Source organism: Manihot esculenta, chromosome 5 (assembly GCF_001659605.2).
Source record: "Manihot esculenta cultivar AM560-2 chromosome 5, M.esculenta_v8, whole genome shotgun sequence".
Taxonomy (NCBI): domain Eukaryota; kingdom Viridiplantae; phylum Streptophyta; class Magnoliopsida; order Malpighiales; family Euphorbiaceae; genus Manihot; species Manihot esculenta.
In genome coordinates this window covers 8,235,346-8,258,127 of record NC_035165.2, presented here as the reverse complement: position 1 = coordinate 8,258,127, position 22,782 = coordinate 8,235,346, and the positions used below count along the sequence as shown (strand labels likewise).

The 22,782-nt window shown below is 34.4% G+C and overlaps 2 protein-coding genes and 1 long non-coding RNA gene across 6 annotated transcripts; 1 reads left to right on the top strand and 2 right to left on the bottom strand.

The window, feature by feature from the left end:
- Positions 1-5,055: 5,055 nt before the first annotated feature.
- On the top strand, positions 5,056-9,196 carry LOC110614455. The gene is made up of 3 exons (XR_002487790.2): positions 5,056-5,340; positions 5,424-5,532; positions 8,827-9,196. It is a non-coding gene; the product is annotated as an uncharacterized LOC110614455 (long non-coding RNA).
- On the bottom strand, positions 9,104-10,515 carry LOC110614454. Of its 2 annotated transcripts, none has more exons than XM_021755990.2 (3): positions 10,118-10,512; positions 9,859-10,019; positions 9,104-9,482 (listed from the first exon to the last, which is right to left on the bottom strand). In XM_021755990.2, exons 1-3 carry the CDS (start codon positions 10,395-10,397, stop codon positions 9,372-9,374), a joined length of 552 nt encoding a protein of 183 aa, XP_021611682.1. In that variant the 5' UTR covers positions 10,398-10,512; the 3' UTR covers positions 9,104-9,371. The 2 variants fall into 2 exon arrangements, with proteins under 2 accessions (XP_021611682.1, XP_021611683.1); XM_021755991.2 differs by lacking the exon at positions 9,104-9,482 and adding an exon at positions 9,491-9,705 and having other exon boundaries at positions 10,118-10,515.
- A 7,270-nt stretch (positions 10,516-17,785) lies between these two features.
- Positions 17,786-22,766, bottom strand: LOC110614605 (nucleobase-ascorbate transporter 7). Of its 3 annotated transcripts, none has more exons than XM_021756173.2 (15): positions 21,969-22,766; positions 21,695-21,876; positions 21,042-21,139; positions 20,781-20,957; positions 20,600-20,700; positions 20,169-20,244; positions 19,979-20,038; positions 19,660-19,844; positions 19,435-19,531; positions 19,185-19,271; positions 18,865-18,923; positions 18,649-18,740; positions 18,487-18,564; positions 18,249-18,409; positions 17,786-18,163 (listed from the first exon to the last, which is right to left on the bottom strand). In XM_021756173.2, the coding sequence occupies exons 2-15, from the start codon at positions 21,834-21,836 to the stop codon at positions 17,945-17,947; spliced, it is 1,632 nt and encodes a 543-aa protein (XP_021611865.1). In that variant the 5' UTR covers positions 21,837-21,876; positions 21,969-22,766; the 3' UTR covers positions 17,786-17,944. The 3 variants fall into 3 exon arrangements, with proteins under 3 accessions (XP_021611865.1, XP_021611867.1, XP_021611864.1); XM_021756175.2 differs by having other exon boundaries at positions 22,085-22,766; XM_021756172.2 differs by having other exon boundaries at positions 21,695-21,888; positions 21,969-22,709.
- Positions 22,767-22,782: the final 16 nt, after the last annotated feature.

Here is a 22,782-nt window from a genome sequence, read left to right as displayed (position 1 = left end):
ATAATCCACTCAAATTGTTTCTACAATTATTAGTTTCCATCCCATGTACGAAATCATGGACTTTATAGTGCAATGCTGGTTTACTTATGAATAACAATTCCTTAATTTTATATATATATTTTTTATTTATTTTTATTTTTCACAAAAGTAAAGAAAATCTAGAAAATAAGTTTATCTATTAATAATAAAAAATAATTTTTTAATTAAATATTAATATATTTAACGTTAGAAAATAAATTATTATAAAATATATCTATTAGCATATTTTATTTATAAAATTTAAAGTGGTGATTTATTTATTTATTTTCAATATAATTACTTTTTTATTGTCATAAATAATAATTTTAAATAATTGTACAATTAAAAACAATACTTATTATTAAAAAATAGGGATGTAAACGGATAGTGTACCCGCGAAATTGAAAGTACCCAAATCCGAACACGATTATATATAAAATTTCTAAACCAGTCCCAAATCCGTTTAGTATTTTAATTTTATTACACGTACCCGTTCCAAATCCGTTTAATAATATCTGCATAATATCCGAACCCGACCGAACCCGATTTTTTAAAATTCAATTCAATGATAAAAAATTTAAATATTTGAATATTATAACCCAAATAACAAACCTGAATTAGAAAATTTAAATATACTAAAATAAAATAAATATATTACAAATTCATCATAACACAACCATTAATCAATTATCTATCCAACATAAAATTTTGAACAAATGAAATGTTCCAAAAGTTCATTAAACTACATTAATTGAACATAAAATATATTCAATTGGCCATTTCAATCTCCAATATCAAATTGTGCTTGAAAAGCTTCAAAAAAATAAATACAAAAAAATTAGAATATCACAGTTGCAAAATAATACACGTTATCATAAAAAATAATAGAATAAAAAAATAAAAATCAAACTTACATATTAAAATTGTGAAATGCATAATTTAATTCACATCATCCTCAGCATCCCATAAACAAGATATACTCTCATTTGAACAACCAGCTACATAGTAATATAGAAAAAATTATTAACATTTATCAGCTTTACATTAAAATAAAATAAAATAAAAATAAGAGTTTATTATTGTAATTACCTTCAATTTCTGACCATAACCAATTTTGTGAGCACATCAATGCTTCCAAAGTATCTTCATGGAGTCTACTTCTATGAATACTAACAACTCTACCTCCAGTACTAAAAGCAAACTCAGATGCAACTGAAGATACAGGTACAGCCAAAAAATCTCTAGCAATCATTTGTAATATAGGATATTTTATCCCATTTGTCTTCCACCAATTAAGAATATCAAATTCTTGCATCCATGGCAAAACAGGCTCTTCAAGGTAATGATCTAATTCAGATTTCACATAAACACTAGTGGAAGAAGAGTTAAGAAATGCAACTAGATTACTAAAGTCTTTCTTCAAAGAACCTTGATTTTCTGAAACCGAAATAGGTGGAACTGAAGATGAACTTTGAGATTTTGGCTTGAAAGCTCGAGATTGGTAATCATTAAGTAAGTTGTAACAAGTAACCTTAACTTGCTCAATCTCATTTGATGCATCATCACCATAAATCATTGGAAAATAGTATTCTACCACTTTTATCTTATACCGTGGATCCAATATGACAGCAACAGCTAAAACAATGTGAACCACACTCCAATATTTTTCAAATTTTTCAAACATTCTAGCAGACATTGACTTTATAACATCATCATCAAAACTCATCCATTCCACTATTGAATTTCGCAATTGGCAAATGGAAATGAAAAAACAATTAGAAGTTGGATATTTTCTCCCAGAAAATATTTCAGTGATGCTGTGAAAAGTTTCTAATTTTTTTGCAACTCTTTTTGCCATTTCCCAATCATCATAAGTAGGCACATCCTTGTAACTTTTTTCCCTATTTTTCAATTTAGGAAAAACATCTTTGTACTCAATTGCAGTTTGAAGCATATGATATGTTGAGTTCCATCTTGTTTTACAATCTAAACTCAACTTTTTTGTACAAGTAATCTTCAATTGTCTAGCCATTTCTTCAAATTTTTCTACTCTGTTGAGGAGAAGCTACCCAAAATACTATACTATCCCTAATCCTTGAAAGTGAACTCTCAATAGTAGCTAACCCATCCTTAACAACAAGATTTAAAATATGTGCACAACACCTCATATGCAATACAGCCCCATCACATAAAAGATCACCAAACAATTTATCAATAACAATAGAAACCATACCATCATTAGTAGAGCAATTGTCTACAGTGATTGTAGAAATTTTGGTCTCTATATTCCACTTGCTAAAAGCCTCCATTAGATATTTGGCGAGCTCCTCCTTAGTATGAGGTGTTGGGATATACACAAATCTACATAATAAAAATAAGAAAAAATTAATAAAATATCAAGTTAAATCTTATTGAAAACAAATCTTCATAATAACAAAGATAGAGAGAAGAAATTTACCGCAAAATCCGATTTTGTAGCACCCAAGAGTCATCAATATAATGTGCTGTGATAGACATGTAGCCTTTCTTTTGATTTGATGTCCACATATCAGTGGTGATTGCTATTCGACTCTTGAGTTTCTCCAAAGATTTGTATAATTTATTGAACTCAAGATCGTAGATATCCAAAATATCTTTCCTAATAGTATTTCGAGAAACCATTTTGAAGAGTGGTTGAAGGCTGATAACAAACTTTCTAAATCCCACATGTTCAGTAATGCGAAGTGGATACTCATGTAATATAATGGCACATGCTAACTCCCTTCTTGATTTTTCTTGATCAAATGTAAAGTTTCTAAAATGCACTTTTCCATCATTTCTTATATTCATAGAAATCTGCTTTTGCTTCTCTAGACATTTGACTATGTCTTGATTGCCTTTCTTTGCACATTTCTCTACATGATTGTGCAAAGATTTAGTCCCATTTTTGCTATTAGCTTTGAGGCTTGTCTTACAATGATTACAAATTGCCCAATCATTCCCACTATGATGGACTTTTTCAAAATGATCCCAAACAGTTGATGTCAACTTCCTTTTCTTTCCCAAATTGCTAATTGGAGGAAGACTTGCAGTTGGATTTGTAGTGGCTGGCAATGAATGAGAGGGATTGATTGGTGTTGATGGCTCCAATTGAGAATGGGTGGAACTACTAACGGGCTGACTAGTTGAAGAAGGTTGAGAAACAGTAGTAGCTTTGCAACTCGCTACATCTTCGGAACTATTAAACGTTGACATTTTAAATATCCTAAATATGGAGAGCAGTAACATGTATTAGCAAACAATACATAACCATAAGAACAAATAACATATAGTAACTTAATCAACAAATAAATTTATTTAAGTCAATACATAACCACAAACTAAAATAACTACTCCAGTTCACCTAGTTAATTCTAAAGATTTGCTCAAAGATACCTCTACTTAAGTCAATACATATCCAAATAATCAAATTAATAGTCCATAAATTCTAAAAATCTTTAATAGCAACTTTTAGTCCATACATCAGATTAATAGCCCATAAATTCTAAAAATCAACAGTGTTACAGTAATCAAATAGCAATAATAAAAACCAAAAGCAGAATCCATCCAGTATCAAAGCAATGAACTGTTACAGGAGAAAAGAAAGCAACGCATAACAGCACTTCACAAATACATCAGATTAAATATCACTTACTACCAAGAGGCAAGAGTCCTTAAAAAGTCTATTCATAACTGCAATTAAATTTTTTAACAGTATCAAAGTAATCAAATTAATAGTTTATAAATTATAAAAATTTTTAATAGCAACTTTTAGTCCATACATCATATTAATAGCACATAAATTCTAAAAATCAACAAGTGTTACAGTAATCAAATAGCAATAATAAAAACCAAAAGCAGAATCCATCCAGTATCAAAGCAATGAACTGTTACAGGAGAAGAGAAAGCACCGCATAACAGCACATCACCAATACATCAGATTAAATATCACTGACTACCAAGAGGCAAGAGTCCTTAAAAAGTCTATTCATAACTGCAATTAAATTTTTTAATTGTATACAAGTAATTAAATTAATAGTTCATAAATTCTAAAAATCTTTAATAGCAACTTTTAGTCCATACATCAGATTAATAGCTATAAATTCTAAAAATCAAAGCAATAATAAAAACCAAAAGCAGAATCCATCTGGTAACAAAGATGTGAACTGTTACAGGAGAAGAGAAAGCAACGCATAACAGCACATCACCAATGCATCAGATTAAATATCACTGACTATCAAGAGTCCTTAAAAATCTTTAATAGCAACTTTTAGTCCATACATCATATTAATAGCCATAAATTCTAAAAATCAACAGTGTGATACAGTAATCAAATAGCAAACCTGAAGAGAGTTCCAGTCAAAGGAGATGTCACTGATGCCGATTGGGGAGAGGCAAGGGCAGTCGGAAGAGAGAAGGAGATGTCGCCGATGCCGACCGATGCTGACCGAGGAGAGGGAAGAGTTGTCTCCGACTAGGAAGTGGGAGATGTCGCCACTGGAGAGAAAAGAGCGCCGACAGTGGGACTGTGGGTCGTGAGTGAAGCGGGAAGAGAGGGAAGGGAAGCGGGGGGGGGGAGAGAGGCGCCGACAGTGGGACTGTGGGTCGTCAATGAAGTGGGGAGAGAGGGAAGGGAAGCGGGGGGAGAGAGGCGCCGACGGTGGGACTGTGGGTCTTCAGTGAAGTGGGGAGAGAGGGAAGGGAAACGGGGGGAGAGAGGCGCCGACAGAGCACTATGGTAAAATGAAAAATGGAATGAGGGATTAGGTTTAGGGTTAGGTTTGTTAGTATAGATAATCGGGTTCGGGTAACGGGTATCCATCACCTAATCCTGAATCCTACCCGAATTCGAGACGGATAAAATTTTTTAAATTCAAACCCGCCCAAATCCGTTTTGTAAAAGTCCAAATTCGTACTAATAGGATTTGGACGGATTTGATACCCGTGAAAACCCGCCCGCCAAACATCCCTATTAAAAAACAGTTATTTAATCATTTTTCCAATTTTAGTTAAATCCTATAGTTCTACATTTAGTTTATGGACACATAAATTCTTAGAAATTTCTTCCTAGGTTCTCCGTCCGCCTCCGCCTCCGGCTCTGGCTCTGGCTCTGTCTGTCTCCCGCCAAAATTTCAACATCCATCTCTCCTCTCCTGTCCTTCGTAACTCTTCCCATAACCTCCATTCTCCTGCTCTTTCCATCACAGTCCCCTCTCAAAACCCATCTCAAGAAACCCCCCCAGCCACTGCCCTCCCTCACCAGAATTTTGTCTACCCTGACCTCATCCCTGAATCTGCAAAGATGTAAGCACTTATATAAACTCTGTAGCTGTATGCCGCTATGCATTGCTTATGTATGTTTGTGTTCTTCATTTGTAATTTTTCAGGAGACCCAGATGCTTTTAGGGGTCATCTCTCCAAGAACTTGTCCAATTAGAAGTAATTAAGGAAACATTTGGTAATGCCCTTGACAAAGTAGTTTATGTTTTCTCGGAGGTAAGATATATATATATATTTTATAAATTTCATCGTTTGTTAACTTGATTAGGCTTTCTTTGATATTTTTGGAGTTTAAGGAGGCATTAGATGTTAGTAATCTTTTTTGTTAGATCGCTTAAGTATGTTGCTATTAAACAATGGCGTGTAAACGGAAAGTTGAATATAACCTACTCGAGTAAATGTGCAAGTGAAGCTATGAGGTTGACGTGATACGAGACTTTCCAGAACTAATTTAATGGAAATCCTCAAAGCAGTTCAGCGAATGCTCTCTTCAATTAGATATTGAAGCGAATACACTCTGACTCATAGCTTTGAGCGTGGTTGGAATTACTCCTATGCTGTTTCATTTCAATGAAATACTGACTTCTCATTGTACTATTCCATTCAATCTCTTCTCACTTTATATATAACTGCAAAAGGATGAAGATAATGTTTATATATTGTTTGACAACTGACAAGCCTTCGATCTCTTATTTTCTCCTACGGTGGAAGTTTGAATGTGAATATGCTATGATCAATGTACATGCATTGGGCTAGGAGAAGTTGAAGTAGAGGTTTTTCTTTTCTTTTCTTTCTTGAATAGAGATTATAAAACCAGCATCTTTTTGTTGGTTGAAGATCTGATTGTTGGAACTCTTTTCATGACCTTACTACCTCTGTCTATTAACTATCTTCTCATACTTCTTCATTTTACCAGCATACTCCATTTAGAGCATACTCCAGTTAGATCTTCCCTTACAGAATGCTCATGAATATGGGTAAATTAGTTTGAGGATTAATTTTCTATGCCCACTAGATGGTTTATTGACATTTTTTTAGCAGCATTCTTCTAAGTACATTCTTTCTTTTAATCGAATTCTAAGTGAATTCTTGCATTCAACCAACAAAATTTAACTCATAAATTATAAATTCAACTTGTTTAACTAGAATTTAAAAGTCTATTTATTTCAACAGTTTTAAGGCATATTTGATGTTTATATGAATATGATTTTTACAGTACATGGTGGCCATCCTAAAAGATGGGACATTTGAAAACTATGGCATGGCAAGACAATGTCATAGCACGGTTTAAGATTTAAAAAATTGGGCCCAAAGTGATCTCTATGGAATGTTCAAGAATATATATATTTATTAGCACACTTATAACTTCAACAAACTGTTGGTCCCTCATTTATGGCCAACATTCTTTCTTGCATTGAATAAGAAAGAGGGGACATCCTTGTAGCCTGTAGGATACTTGAAAAGTTCTAACAAAAACCTAGGCTAACATTTATGGTTAACATCCTCACAATAAAAATAAAATCTGCTTTGAGATTGCTAGAATTTTCTTATAGTTCCACAGCTAATGAACTTAAAGTGCCTAAACGAAAGTTGTTTCATTGTTCATTCTGGGAAATTACATTCTTCCACTGATATGACATGTCGTCCTAGGATTGACTGTGCTTTATCCCCCCAAAATGTGAACCACAGGATTGGCCATAAGCATGTTTTCATCGAGTTTTAATTGAACAAATGTCTAGTAAAACATAGTTAGCAAAGTTGTGAAAGTTTCAGTTCAGTGAGAGCATTAGAATAAGGTTGCTTGTTGCCATTTCCCAAAATTTTCTAAAAAATTATCATGGGAAGGTTGCTGATACATGATAAGTTGATCACACAGTAAGCCTGCTTGCTTTTTTAAGGGCAGAATTGCTAGGGAGAGGAGATATATGAGTTTAAATTTTGAAGTATCATATTCATAAACTGAGGAGAATTCCTTTATTCTGATACCCAACGATGAGAAGGGTAAGGGTTTGGCTCAAATAACATGCATTGAGATAGAAGTTGGCCCTTTTTGAGAACATCAGGGTCTATTTAGTATTACCGTTGGAACTGCAGTTGAGAAAATCACATTTTCAAATATATTTGTTAGACAATATTAAAAAATAACTTAAAATTAAATTTAATTAGTTTTACTCCTAAACCACTAAAGCAACAAAATAGCTTTTTCTCAAATTGCCCTTTTTTTTTATAACATCTAAAGTGGTGCTTTTTTTGTGGAAAAGCAGTTTTGGCCCTCAAATCATAATGCCAAATAGGCATTTAGTGATTCAACACTTTTTGGAAGGTTTCTATGTAAACAGGGTGACAAGTTTTAGTATTATGAATGTATGACCCTGGGAATTTTGATTTAAGTTTTAGACATCCTCTAATAGCTTAAAGCCGCCGCCCCTCCACCCCCCCAAGGAAAAAAAAAACTCCCCCTTCTCTAGCTATCTCTGCGCTTTGCGGCTGGGAGGGGAGAACTATATGGGTAAACAAAAGATTTTAGATTTCTATTACTGAAACAACCTGCAGTCCTGTGGTTCCTTGCAAAATTTGATGGTTTAAGTTGTTGACATCCATTAACAACTTGAAGTTCCTCCCCTTCCGTTCTCTCTTGGGAAAAGAAAAATAAAATATCTAACGCTGCTCATCTGTTTTAGAAAAAATGTTGTAGATATTTTTGTTAATCTTGCTATCTAAGTACTGGTCATGGGGAAAAACCATTTTGTCTTAGAAGCAACAATGTGTAAAACCAAGTAGGAGAAATGACTGCAAATAAAAATTGCTAAAGATGCCTGCATATAAAGGTGAGGAAATATTAATTGCTATATTTTAATATTTTTGAGCGCAGAATAATTTCTTTTTACTATATAATTTTTATTGTTTGATAAATAGAGGATTCTGGACGAAGTTCTTAGGCCTAAAAATCGGTGATGGAAATGAGGAACATGGAATGGGAAATTCTTCATAACCAGATCTCGAAATTAGGTCCTAGAAAATGAATGGGAATAAAAATACCAGTTCCATAATTCAATTTCCATTCCCTTGTTCTTCATAAACATATGAACTGCTGTTGCTTTAAGGCAACATAACTAATTGATAATTATGGTATCAGCAGTGAAGCCATAGTCTAGTTTTACTAGCCATACAACTTCGTTACTTTAATTTACTCCTAGTTGAGTTATATATGATTTCTTGCAGTGTTGATTCCTTTAACTTGGTCGACCATCTTTTTCTTATCTCATGGGAGCCTTGCGTTTGTTTGACTGAATAACAGTTAATAATCGACCTCAAAAGAAATGTCTGACCTGACAATAATATATTCACTGTTGTTCAGACAACTTCCATCAATGGTTCTAACTTTTTGTGCAAATTTAGTCCAACGTTGGTAATATATTCACATTCTACACGTATGTTTGAAGTTTTGAGATAGAAAGCAAAAGATCCAAATTTTCTTTAATGCTAATTGGCTTTCAGTGTTGGAAACAGATATTTAGCAATTTCTTTCTCAAGGAGCATGGCGGACTTGGACCACTATTGATGGAGCCATTCACTGATATGCACTGTTGCCCTCAAGGAGAGGAAATTACCTGGTGCACCTTTTGCAGCAAGGGAATCCTTATTATGATCTCTAAAGTCTAAACTATGTTGAAGAGAACTGGAAAGTTTGGACCTCAACCCTACATGATTGTCTTCTTTTTACTATTATTTGATACTTTAATGTTATACTATTCTAGTTCCTGATCAATCATAAGCTTGCAGAATATGAAGGCAAGAAAATAGTACTCGTAAAATAATGTTAGATCCATGCTACCCTTGTAGCTATACAGATTTGTTATTACTTGAAAATGGTTTGAAACTGGTGGGCTTTGATTGAGAATGCTTTTGACATCTGATTACAAGTCTCCTTCGATCCAGTGATGAATTAATCTATTTTTCTGTGTACAAGCAGTATTACATATACGACTAACCTCCAATGTAAGAAGCGATCTACTGCAAATTTCCTGTGGCATAATACGACTAATTCCATCAGCTCAACTCGCAGCCTCAGAGATGCTCTGCAATGTGGGGCGCCATGACTTTGACTTGAGTGCAGCGGAGGTGATTGATGGTGTCCTTGGTCGGTGTCTTTCATTTTTAGTCGCCTGAAATTTTTGGAGCTTTATCAGAACGGTCAATGCTTCATTAAGAAGAATGAATATAAGCATTGTTGAAAATTCTCCTTCACCATCATCTACTATTAATCATGGACCCAGAAACTAAAAAAGAGAAATCTTCTCTTCACATTAAAGGATAATCTTTGTATGGTTGACAAAGCTATTTCTATTGTTTTAGAGAAGAAACCTTTTGTTCTTAACCAGCTGATATCTGCATGATTACAAAAATTGAAAAAAGAAAAGGGAATTTATTTGGTACATAAACAGTTCATATCATGGTAGTTGGTGAAATACATATACTTTTTCACATAAAATGAAATTGATCGAAAAAAGAAATGAAGCAGCAGCTTAGAATGATATAAACCTGATGATCTTTTTCTTTATCCTTGTCTGCATCGGCAGGTTTTTTCCCTGCTTCACAATCTGAACTCTTCTTCTGTGCTGCTGTCTGAGGCTTCTCAACTGGTTCCGGCTGCTGCTTCCTCATTTTCGCATACTTCTTTGCCCTCAACACCTTCATCACTTCTAAACCCACAGCAAATTATAAGCAGATTAGAAACTCACAAAAAAAAAAAAACACAGATCAGATCATCTGAAGAACAACATTAGCAATTAATCCCCACCTTGAGTAGTAACAAGACGATAAGCATGGCCAAGTGCAAGAGTATCAGTAGGCCTAAGAAGCTTGACACGAGTAAACTGAACAGTACTAGTCTTCTTCTCATGGCTATTATCTTTATTTTGATCCCCAGAAACAGGCAATGGAATAATCAAAGAAACATAGTGACCAGGGTTCATTCTCATGACCTCACTAGCTGAAATCGGCCAGTAAAGCCTCTCAATCTTGCCACAGGGGTGCTGTATGACCAAAGCTGCAGCATCAATGGCTTGACAGTTCCCCATCTCTCATGGAATCAGCAAGAAACAAGAAGAAGAAGAAGAAGAAAGATAAGGATGAGGAAGAAATGGAAGGAGGTGAAGAAATAGCAGCAGTCTCTTTCTGTACAGCTCCAACCATGCATCACAAAAATATACTAGTAAAGGGTCTTAATCAAGCAAGCAGGCCGTCTTTCATTTCCCAACTAACTAAATTCCTACGTGGTCACATTTAAATTTAAATTAAATTAATGAACGAATTTGACATTTTAAGTCTGCTAATTAATTGATTAAAAAAATAATTATGTTGACATAATAGTAATATTTTAGATGCGAAATGATTAAAATAATTAGGACCTACACAGCCCCCGAGTGTGGTAGGAGTGCCACGTGGAGAGAACTCAAGTGAAGGAAGCACGGCCGGACATGGTCGGCGGTGTCGACGGAGTCAATGGTTTTTGTAAGGAAGGCGTGCTAGGGGAGATTCTTTGGAAAGACAAAGACAATCCACCTCTCTCTCTTCTATCCAAAATTCCTAATCTCTTCTTCTTTGTTTTCTTCGTTTTCAATTTTCTTAAATTGGATAAGTTTGGATCTTTTTACAGTAATTATCTTTATTCTTTACTTGTTAATTTGATTCTTGCATATCTTTTTTTTCAAGTACTGTATTCACTTTTTCATCCAAAAGATTGAGCCATTGGAACTGGTTGGATTGATTTTTAAAATTTAAGTTATTTATTTTTTAATATGAAAATGGTACAAAAAGTTGAATATTAGCTATTTTCTTATATGAAATTAATATAAAAATTAAATATAATTAATAAATTATAATTTTTTTATTTCTTATTATAAATATGAATATCTCAAAAGGGATAAACAGAAAAATTCAAAATATTATACCTTTCTTGCTTTCAGAATACTAAATGGAGAAATTTTGATTAGCAACTTTAAATTATTGATAAAAAATTATATATTTTTTTTACATTCATAAATTTAGTCTGGTGCATTTAAATAAATTTGAAAAATTTTAGTTCTACTCTCTCAATTTTTCATTTTCAGTTAAAAAAATTATATTTTTTAATATATATAAAAATAAAATAAATACAAATTATGAAAGCATGTGTTATTGGATTTGCATTAATGGGTGATTAAGTTGAGTGCTTAATTAGTGGGTTGTGATTTATAGAAAGCAAATCCACTATCTTAAAATCAAATAAATTAATTATTAAAACAATAAGCACATTATACTTTTTTGAAAGCAATGCAATTCAATGGAGTGCTCAAAATGAGATATCTTAGCACATAATCAAGAGATTTAGAGAAGATGCCTTCCTTAAAATAAATTAATTAGCAAATGCTTTTTTCAATTCCCTTTTAAGTCTCCTTCTTGAAGTGTGGAATGTGATGATGTGGAACAAATAATTACAACCCATTTCCAATTAAATAAATAAAATCCACTCTTTTTTATAATTATAACCAACATTAAAATATTTACTTTTTTAAGGAAAAAAAAAAAGAACATTAATTATCTTTGAAGCTGGCAGCCGGCCTTCAATTTGGATTCAAACCCTACTTTTCCCATTGTTTTTTTTTTTTTAACAATACAAAAAACGAGAATAACTAATTATTTTTGTAGTCATTAAGAGCAAAGACCTAATTAATTAGGCTAGGAAAGAGAGAGTAATATTCCTAAGGATCTTTTGACTCCTGTAAATCTGATTGATGTTTAACTCTTTGAATCCCAAAGTTTGAAAAAGAAGAAGAAGAATAGACATTTGAGATGAATGTCAGAGTATGTAAGCCATGTGAGGTGTTGGGTGATATTTGATTCAAATAATAAATGGTGAATGGACAATTTGTTGTTGAAACATGCATCACTCTTACATTGCCCCTAATATTAAAAAGGATGGTCCTTAGGGCAAAGGGTTTGGTCATTTATTAAATGCTGGGTTGCCCTAATTATATATATTGGTTGTGGATGAAATTCAAACTCTCATATGTTCACAGATTGCACCTTGTGGGGGCAACAAATTTAGGTCCCCAATATCTTTGTGCCTTGCCTTTGAAAACATTCTATATTTCTAATTATAACCATTGGACTGCTTGTGGGGTTATTGTTTTTAATTTTCTTTTTCTTTTTCCTTTTATATATACATTTTTTTAATCTAATAAAATTTAAACTTTTATACGTAGTGCAGTAAGTATTTAAATATTTCACATGATATATTGATGACCGCTAGGTCTTTATCATTTGGACTGCAATTGAGTCTTTGAAGGAAAGTTGGACCGTAACCCACCAAAATTCACTATGCAAGGTCGTCCATTAGCACGTGACCCAGATCACGCTCAAGCAGGCTGGGCAGACCGGAACTCGGGTCTAACAAAGAGAGATTCAGCACACCTGACTTAATGGATCAATGGAGGAACGGACCCATCTACATTCAAGACCATGTTAGTATGAGTGCCGAAGGGAATTAAATAGCCGCCTGACAATGGAGAAAGGGGGGCAGTACGTCCGTCCGTCCGACTCTGTATGATAGCGACATGTAGCACTGTAGCAGGGTGACGGTTATATATCACTAGAGGACAAATGGAAAAAAGAAATAATCGGAAAAGGCGTGAATCATTCAAACTAAACTTACACACACCAAAATCCTACTCTCTGCTGGATCTCAGCTTATCAATTAGCGTCGTCTGTGGAAACAAAAGAGATATTTTCATCACCGAAGCTCTCATCTTCATTATATTCACTGAGATCCACATGGCGAATCCCGATGAAAACCACACCGGAAACACTCCAAACGACCTAAGTTCCACTCATAAAGGTCAACAGTTTTCATTTTCCAGTCCTACAGCCTCATCAAACCAACCACCTGCATTGTTCAACCCCTCGCCGAGCTCGGCAGGGAATGTGCTTAGAACCACCCTTTCTGATGAAAAACTATAAAATATGGCTATCCAACTACAAAATACCGTCTACTGGCTGTGGTAAATGTTACAACAAAGGAGACTCAATACCCCATTAAGAGTACCACTTGTGGCCGAATGGTTAGGGAGCTCATCGAAAACGATGAAGTCGAGAGCTATTCCTCCAAGCCGATACGAGAATCGAGATGTGAGGAGCTGGAAGGGGGCTACTGCCTGGAGAAACGGCCGAGAAGGGAAGAAGCGGACGTAGACAAAAGCTGGAGAGGCTGAGAGAGCAGCTATTGGCAGAACTAGGGCACGGGACAACAACAACCCCCTGATACCTACTTCATCCCCATTTACGAGATGAGTACAATAGGAGATTATTCCTAAGAAGTTTATGATGCTGTCGATGGCTGCATACGATGGCACGAGGAACCCTCGAGAACATGTCCTGAACTACAAAACGTTTATAGAGCTCCAGACTAGGTCTTTCCTACCACCCTCACTGGACCAGCCCAGCCATGGTTTAACAGCTTGGAAGTAGGGGGTATTAAGAGCTTCATGGAACTAGCAAGTGTATTCATTAGCAAGTTCATTGCAGGAGTACTGGTGGAAAGAAAAATGAGCTACTTGAAGACAGTCAGACAAAGGAGGAATGAGTCTCTAAGGGAGTACGTAGCTAGATTCAATTCTGAGGTCCTGTAGATCCCTGAGCTCGATGAGGCCAGAGTGGTAGAGACCATGCAGAAAGGAACCACATCCTAAGAGGCTTTTGGCTCATTATATAGAAAGTCACCCACTACCTTGATCGAACTGATGAAAAGGACTGAGAAATATATAAGGCAGGATGACACCCTAACCACTAGTAGGTTTGCCAAGGAAATGGGAGATAGGGGAAAGCAATAGAGGATAGATGACCTGAAAGGCAGAAGAGAAGACAGAATTGGGAGCTCGAAGCATTGGACAAGCACCAATGGGAGAGGAAAGAGCAGAGGCCATACCAGCCTTGGATTCTTGAGGTAATTACTTCCCTGAATGTGTCAATGTAGAGGTGCTTGTGGTTGTACATGATAAAGACTTCATACAATGGTCTAAGCCTATGAAAGCCGAGGCCAGCCAAAGAGATCCAGACAAGTACTGCCAATACCACCGGACTCATGGTCATGACACCAACGACTGCCACCAACGACTGCCACCAGCTGATAAATGAGATAAAAAGGCTCATTAAAAAGGGCATCTCAGGAGCTTTGTGAAGAAACAGGAAGGGCAGAGACCTAAGCAAAATGCAATGGCAGAGAGGCATCGCAAGCAAATAGGAGGACTTGTGAATGATAGATCTAGTGAGACGATCAATATGATCGTGGGAGGATCTGGAGGACGAATGAGCAGTAATGGAGAAGGAAGCAGTGCCGAAATCATGCAGATAGTGGAACACTCCCCTGTGACCATCTCTTTCTCTCCAGAAGACGCCCATGGAATCCAAATGTCTCATGATGATGCCCTAGTCATTGAGACAGTCATTCACAACTTCCGGGTCCACAAAGTCCTGGTAGATGATGGGAGTAAAGTGAATCTGTTATCTTACCGGGTCTTTTAATAAATGAACATACATGAAGTACAGCTGGTCAGGGATCAGGCTCCGTATACATCACAATAGCAGGGTGAATCTATATGATAGTGACAAATGACACTGTAATTGGCTGATTGTTATATATAATTAGTGAACAAATAATAAAAAAAAAAAGGCGTAAACCATTCAGATTAAAGTTACATAAACCAAAACTGTACTTTCTGTTGGATCTCATCTCATCATATACTATGTGTATAAAATTAAAGGATTGACGGATTTAATACGCATACACCCAATTAATTAAATTAACCGATGATCCTCTAAAATTTATATTAAAATTTACATTTATTTATTAATACTAAAATTATTTTTTATTCAAATGAGGTAGGCACGAAAGGTAGTCCTTTTTATTTTTATTATACAAATAAATATTTAAAATAAGTATATGGAGAGACTCAAATATGAAATCTCACTTACTTTCTATACGTTTAAAAGATAGAAGGCTAATCAATTTAACGATAATAAATTTTTAAATATTAATTTAATTAAATTTAATAAATAAATAAATAAAAAAAGAATATATATTGAAAGTTCGGTGCGGTGCGTGGTGGCATTGTTTGGACGATTAAGTTTACAAGACTAATGCCAGAAACGAAGATTATACAAAACATGATGCTCTCTTTCAGAACATGTATGGTAGAAGTGGTGCCAACTTTTGATGACACTACATTAGAAAGCAAAAAGAGTGGGTTTTTTTTTTTTTTTTTTCATGTAATGGAAGCTTTGGTAGAAGCACTAAGCAGGGATTTTGGATCAAATTTGACATGGAACACACAACACCATCTACGTGTCCCATATCTACTATTTAAGAATATAAAGAGTAACAATATTAAACATTAGAATCAATACGATAAAGATCAAAAAATCTCTGTCATATGTGGATAGACATAAACAAAAGCTTTGAAAATTTTAAATGAAATAAGTGGGTAAGCTAGCTCAACTTTTTTTAAAAAAAATAAATTAATTGAGGTTATTGCAATGACATGGATTCTTGAAGAAGAAGCTTCAAAATTAATGTTACAAGTGTGATGACGAAGCATTGGTATATTCTCTTTTATCATTAAATTAGATAATGCAGCATCTTCACAAGTCTGTCCTACTTTTTAACTTAATAACCCAAAAATCAAAAAAAAAAAAAATGTATAAAATCGATCTTTTAGCTATGGGGTGAGGAGGATTGATTTGATTTCCTTAGAAAGCCAGCCAGTCCCATTCGAGAAACAGGAAAATATTAAAATCGTTGAAATTTTAAAATTTTCAAGTTGGGACAAGTTGAAATTGAAAGCATCAAAATGGCTTCAAACCGAAAACTTTTGAACTGAAATCACTTTTTACTGGACTTCATTTTCAAATAGAATTTTCATCTCAATTGTGAAGTGAACTGAACCAACGATTTTGACCCAAAAACCAAATCGTAATTGATCCATTGCTAGGTCTATCTCTAGTGCCATTAAAAAATTATTAACATATATACATTCTCAAAAACTCACCGTTTCACTCATATTTGAAATTGAATTAAAATCAATTAATTAAGAGTGGAAGCTACATAGCATTGTTAATTTGTTTTTTAACTGCAATATTTTAGAAAGTAAGATTATAAAGTAGAAAAATTGTTATATATATTTAATTAATAAATAAATTAAATTTATAATATATTTATATTTTATTAATTTAGTGTGAAAGAATTTTTATTTATTTATTTATCGTGAGCTAAAATAAAAAAAACCTAAAAACCGATCAAACTATCAAATTTATACAAATGGAACCAACCAAATTAAATCAAAGAAATGCAGAAGCTCCAGTTGGAAGTTGACAAAGTGGTCCCTTCTGTGTTGGCTTTTGTTGGGTAATGGGTAGCGGAGAGGCCGAAAGAAAACAAATTTTAGTGGAAACCAGTTTTTTGGTGGAGAAATTGAAGCAAATGGATTGGATTGGAAAAAGCTTCCATACAATTTTATGTACTTCTTTAAACCCTTATTACAACATTTGGACAATTCTAATTTGTCTTCTTGCATACACAATGGCTTTAAACGTCACATTTGTCTTAAATTCGATTTATTATAAAATTAACACATTTATGTGAATTTTTTTTATATAAAAATTATATTTTGAGTTTATAGCAAATTGAATGAGTAAAATTTTTCTTTGTTTTATGTGTACATATTATTTTATTACAAAAGAAAGAGAATATATATATATTAAGAATATATATATATATATATAATATAAAAAATATATTAAGAATATATATATTTTATTACAAAACAAAGAGAATATATATATATTGTTTTATGTGTACATATATTAAGTAAGATATTATGATCTATTATGTATTAATTAATAATTTAAAATTTAAAATCTAAATATAAGAAAAAATTTTATTTTTATGATAAATAAAATGAATTTATAAAAAATATATATTATTTTATAAGATAATTTTATATTGTCCTATAAAATAACTTTATATTATTAATAATATAAAATATTTTAATATCTACATAAGGTGGGAACAAAGGAACAGTTATGATAAAAAGCAAATTAAGCCGGCCGGCTAGATTTGGCCCCAAATAATCTGGCAACAACCGGAAGCCTAGTGGCCTAATGCGCACAAGGGCGTGGACAGTTTTTAGATCCTAAACAGAATTGAATTGTTCAATAAGCATAGTCCTAAAACCAACTTATTTTATTTTATTTTTTTATATTATATATTATAATTATGAATTAGTTTTATCTGCATGTGTGAGTGAAGATATTATATAACTAATATTTAAAAAAATAATTTTAAAACTTAAATAATTATTATTTTTTTATTGAAATTGCATAAAATTATTTCAAGAATTAAAATCTTAATAAAAATCAGACCAGAATCCAAAACAACAAAAGTCAAAACGCAATCTTCTATAATTATCATCAATTATTCATTTAGTGTAAGAGTTGAAGAACAGCGGGCAAAAAAGCAGTACAAAGGTGCCAGCAGTAAGACATTTTGGGGGTAAATTCCATGCAAGCAACTCCACAATTACATGTTGTAACATCACACGGATGGGAAGAACTTGTTGAGATTGAAAGGGAGGGAATAAAACTCTTCACTTCTTGTGTCTGTTTTGTAAGACCGAAACTTGTCCCACCAATGCATACCTCTGTCTTTCTTCGTTGCATTATCTTTCCCATGCAATGTGGTGTCCAAGAAGAATGCCAATACGCCAGCGACAAAAGCTTCTGATGAAAACGGCACATTTATCATGTCGTTGAACTGCCATAGCATACGAAAACATGAGTCGTCTAGGAACAAAAACCAGGAAATCTGATAGTAATAAAGGTAAGGCATAGTTGGTTACCCATCTTGCTCCAGTGTGGACTGGGCCATACCCATTAATAGCTGTGTACTCGTTGAAGTATTGTGGTATTGATAAACCCATGAAGACAGAGAATCCAAGTATAAATTTTGTCCTGAAGCTGTTTAAGTTGCAGAACTGAAGGAAACTAAGACCTCCTGAACCTGCTCATGTGCCATGAAAGAGCATAAATTGAGCTGAATTATGACAATAAATGATTGTAAAATTTGAGTGGACGTACCAACATATGCAAAGAAAAGGCAATATAGAGCTGCAACTATTGGAGCTGGAATTGAAGCAAAGACAGCACCAAATTTCCCTGGATAACCAAGCATGAGAAGTGAGAACCATGTGTACATTTAATAGAGAATTAATGGCAGAGAGAATCAGTTAGTTTACTAACCAAGAATGGAAAAGAAAATCATAAACGCTGCTGATATCTGGACAACCCTTCGGCTGCCAACACGCGTCAGTGCTAATAAACCAGCATTTTCCCTGCAATTAAGCCAATAAAGGTTTCATGCCGAATTGAAGAATAAAATAAATAAAGAATTTGGTTGGAGAAGAACAAGTAGTTATGTGTAAGGAAAAGAAGATATTATTACAGAAAGCATCTTACACAGACACTGATGATCCACTGCCAGTTCCAAATATCCCAGAGAAGAGAATTCCAACTCCCTGAGATGAGGATAAAAGAAATTTTTTGGTCAAATAATCGATCAAAATTGCAATGCAAGAAATTGTACAACTTTAGCCATCAAAAGATCAACAAGATCCTCTTTTCAACTCTGTTACTTTATAGATGCAGGCAACAGAAAGGTAAACAAAATGTTGATAGTTTCTGTAGCAATTGAATTTGATAATTATTTTATCCAGCTTGTCTTTGAGCAGAAAGGTGCCAAAACCACGGAGAAACATAAGCAATGACAAAACTTGTACCTGCCAACCGACACCACGACTAAGTATAGAAGGTGGCAATGGAGTGGCACTTGCATATCTTGACACGGCAATGAAAGCACCACTGGACTGTTAAGTATAGAAAGAGTAAGCAAGTTTCAGCGGACTATGAATAAAATATATCGACGTATCTATAAGGTCATGTTATAAAAGATATTCCAACAAAATGAAATTGCAATCACTTCAAGTTCATTAATACATCAAAATGTTATAAGCATGATTGCAATCAAACCTCTACAAGAGAAACAAATGAAGCAGCCATCATTGCGAAGGCCTCTCCAGCATCGAAAGTGGGAGCTCCCCATTGGAAAGGATATGGAACTCGTATCCTATATAAGAAGTGTTAAAACAAACGAGAATAAGTAAGAAGCCAAAATGGAATCCATAGTTTCATAAATATAGAGTGTCAAGATCTCATCACATCTAAGTGTCAATAGAAGGAAATCAAGAAGCTTACCATGGGGCAGCACCTATAATCCCTGCACGATCGGTTCGGCAGCTTATTTGAGTTTTTGGTCCTGAATTTTTATATGCTCCACCAACAGTTAGGAGGTGAGCATAAACCCACACGATAACCACTGAGAATATTACAGCAAAGCGATCAAATACTGTTCGCTCTCCTCGTGTCAAATGAGGTAGATACTGCAACAACTCAACAAGGTTACTTCTATTTTTACAGAACTTTCATCTAAGATAGACCAATGTTGACATTATCTGCAATGCCCCAATGAAAGTGAAAGAATGGATAAATATGCAATAACAATATCTCATTATACCTGTGAGAAAACAAGTAGAAGGATGATCTGTGGCAGTCCAATCTCCACACATTTTGTAAGCTAGAAATACAAAAGCCCAGGTCAATAATGAATACTGTAGATTTGGGGGGGAAGGGGTGTTAAGCGATAAAATTTCATCTGCAAATAATTAGAAAAAAAACAAAAAATTAAAGAAGGGAAGCCTGTGTACCAGAGGAAAACCAAATTCATAGAGCCCGAAACCAGATAGAGCAACCAAAGGAACAGCAGATAATGGACTTAAGAACCTGGCGTAATAGAGAAGCATAAATTGGTTAGCATTATAAGCAGATTCTTCAATATTACAAAACCATGACTGAAATTTCCAACCAATATCTGATAATGGCAAATTCAGTTTTCATGACATGAAAGGAGAATTTGTAATTCACATTTGAAGAAAAGAGAAGTGATGGAAATCAGGCAGGCAGTCAAGTCCATGAAACAAATTCAAGGATTGATCAGCACAAAAGAGCTGCAAATCATGACAAAAAGCTACCTATATATTCAATAGATATCTTGAAACAAAATTCAAGCATTGGAATTAAAAGAGTGTACTGTCACAAACAACTCTCTGAGATAATAATTCGACGATATATAATGAACCTTGCAACATTACGCCAAAGGCCACTGAAGCCAACAACAATCTGTAGGGTTGAGGCAACAATAAGAGAACCTTGAATTCCACGCATTATCTTCTCAAATTTCTGTGTGACCATTTTAAACAAGCCGAATCAGTATCATATCATTCTTGATCTCATAAATGACAAAGGTTCCTGTGAACAACCTCCTGCGGACTCAAAATATCACTGTATTGACCAGCCAAAACAATCGAAATGGTGGTTGGCAAATAGGTATAAGAGCCTCCGATTACTGCAGGTAGGCGAGTACCAAACATCGTTTGGAACAATGTATTCAGCCCAGCAACAAAGAGCAAGGTTTGAATCATTTTGGCTTTTTCTTCCTAAAAGATTTCATATCAATGAGCAAAAGCATGTGTAAGTGAAATAAGGAGCAACACAGGGAAGAATCTGGCTATTAAGCTTACATTTCCTCCCCCCATCTGGGGAACTAGAGTAGTGGGTATAACCACTGTTGTCCCAAGCATCACCAAGTAGTGCTGGAAACCAAGTAGAATTGCCTCAGCTGCATTTTAGAAATAAACCCCAAAATAAAAACTCATCAAATCAAGACACAAATGCATATTATTTCACAAAATAAATATACTTCTAAGTGCGTTCCATTCGAAACACTGCCATAAATGGAAAGACAAGCCAAATAAAAATGGGAATTCCACATGATCAAATGGTAGAAGTAAATGACTTCCATACAAATAAGAAAAAATCAGAAACAATCAGAAAACAACGCCATAAAAAGATGAGAAAAAAAAAAAAAGAATTATGTATGAAAATATGGGATTCAAATAAAAACGTGTTCTCGCAAACAGGGAATAAATTAAACAAAGCAAAGTGAGAACATGATGTTACAATTTAGTCTACGGCACAAATTCGTGTTGAAGAAGCAGAGGATTTATGTATAAACAACTACAGCATATTGGCTCATGAATCATGATCATCAAGATCAAACCACTTTCCTTATACTATGCTTAATGATTAAACCAGACAAACAACATAGTTTGGCCCTATCAGACAAATAACTGAAGGATGAACTACTAAAATAAATAAATGAATAGGAACTTACGCCAAGGAGGAGGACTAGTAATGCAGTAAGAAATGCTAGGGAGTTGATCCTTCACTGGATGTGGTTGCAACTCTTCCTGTTTTGGCGGTGGTGCGGCTCCACCTCCACCTCCACCTCCACCTCCACCTCCACCTCCTGCCATCTCCTCTCTCTGTGTCACGCTCTCTGTTTCCCTTTCACAACTTTATTTAGTCCTTGCACGTTAGAAAACCCAATTCTCAGTACAGAACTAGAATCCCAAATCTCTCAAGAAATCTCACAGAAAATAACTTACCAAACCCAGATGTCACGATTCCCAAAGGGAAAAAAATACCACAACCCTTGTTCAGTTAAAACTGATAAGACAGGTAAACGAAAACAGAGCAAGAAAAAAAAATGGCAGAGAAACACCTAGAGAGCCGAGAATCAGAATCAAAATGCTGGCATTGCCGTGAAAAACACAATATTCCACCCTTTAAAGACTGAACCCAAATACAATGAACAACTCAAGAGGTGTAAAATTTAGCTTACTAGGCTTGATTTAGAGCTCCCCAAAAAAAAGGAAGAAGACCAGAACACCTCCCAAGTTACATAAAAGCGAGAGTGAAGAGGGAAAGAAAAAGTAAAAGAAGAAAGAGGAGCCACCCAAAGCGAGAAAGAAAACCAGAATACCTCTCGCTGACCCAAAAGAATCCTACGTCCACTGCTTTACAATTTTTAATTTTAAACTATATTGCTATTGTGTGTCTATTCTCTTTTCATGTATCACGTAAAGATAAAGCTTGCTTCCTGCTTGCATAAAAGCTTCTCTCCACCGCCACCTTTAGCCATCTTCTTGTTACTACTAATATTCTCTATTGATATTTTCGATTAAAGAAAGAATTGTTAATGCTGAATTTACAGACACATTAAAGGGTACCAAATTTCGTACTTGCTTTCTGGGGTTAACAATAAGTAGTACAGTTCGAGGTTCTTTGAAGCATTTTCTATGACAGAAATTAAAAAAAGCAGCTATTTCTTTCTTTCTATCTTGAAAACGAAATAAAAGACGAGCGTTTTTGATATTGGTGCGAGGGGATTTTGATAGACTGATGAGTCTCTTTCGTACA

Coding starts and splice junctions, on each gene's coding strand:
- LOC110614454 (XM_021755990.2), bottom strand. CDS start 10,397: ATGGGGAACTGTCAAGCCATTGATGCTGCAGCTTTGGTCATACAGCAC. Junction 10,020..10,117: donor TCGTCTTGTTACTACTCAAG/GTGGGGATTAAT, acceptor CTGTGGGTTTAG/AAGTGATGAAGGTGTTGAGG. Junction 9,483..9,858: donor ATAAAGAAAAAGATCATCAG/GTTTATATCATT, acceptor CAAAAATTTCAG/GCGACTAAAAATGAAAGACA.
- LOC110614605 (XM_021756173.2), bottom strand. CDS start 21,836: ATGGCAGGAGGTGGAGGTGGAGGTGGAGGTGGAGGTGGAGGTGGAGCC. Junction 21,140..21,694: donor TACTAGTCCTCCTCCTTGGC/GTAAGTTCCTAT, acceptor TCTAAAATGCAG/CTGAGGCAATTCTACTTGGT. Junction 20,701..20,780: donor ATATTTTGAGTCCGCAGGAG/GTTGTTCACAGG, acceptor ATGGTCACACAG/AAATTTGAGAAGATAATGCG.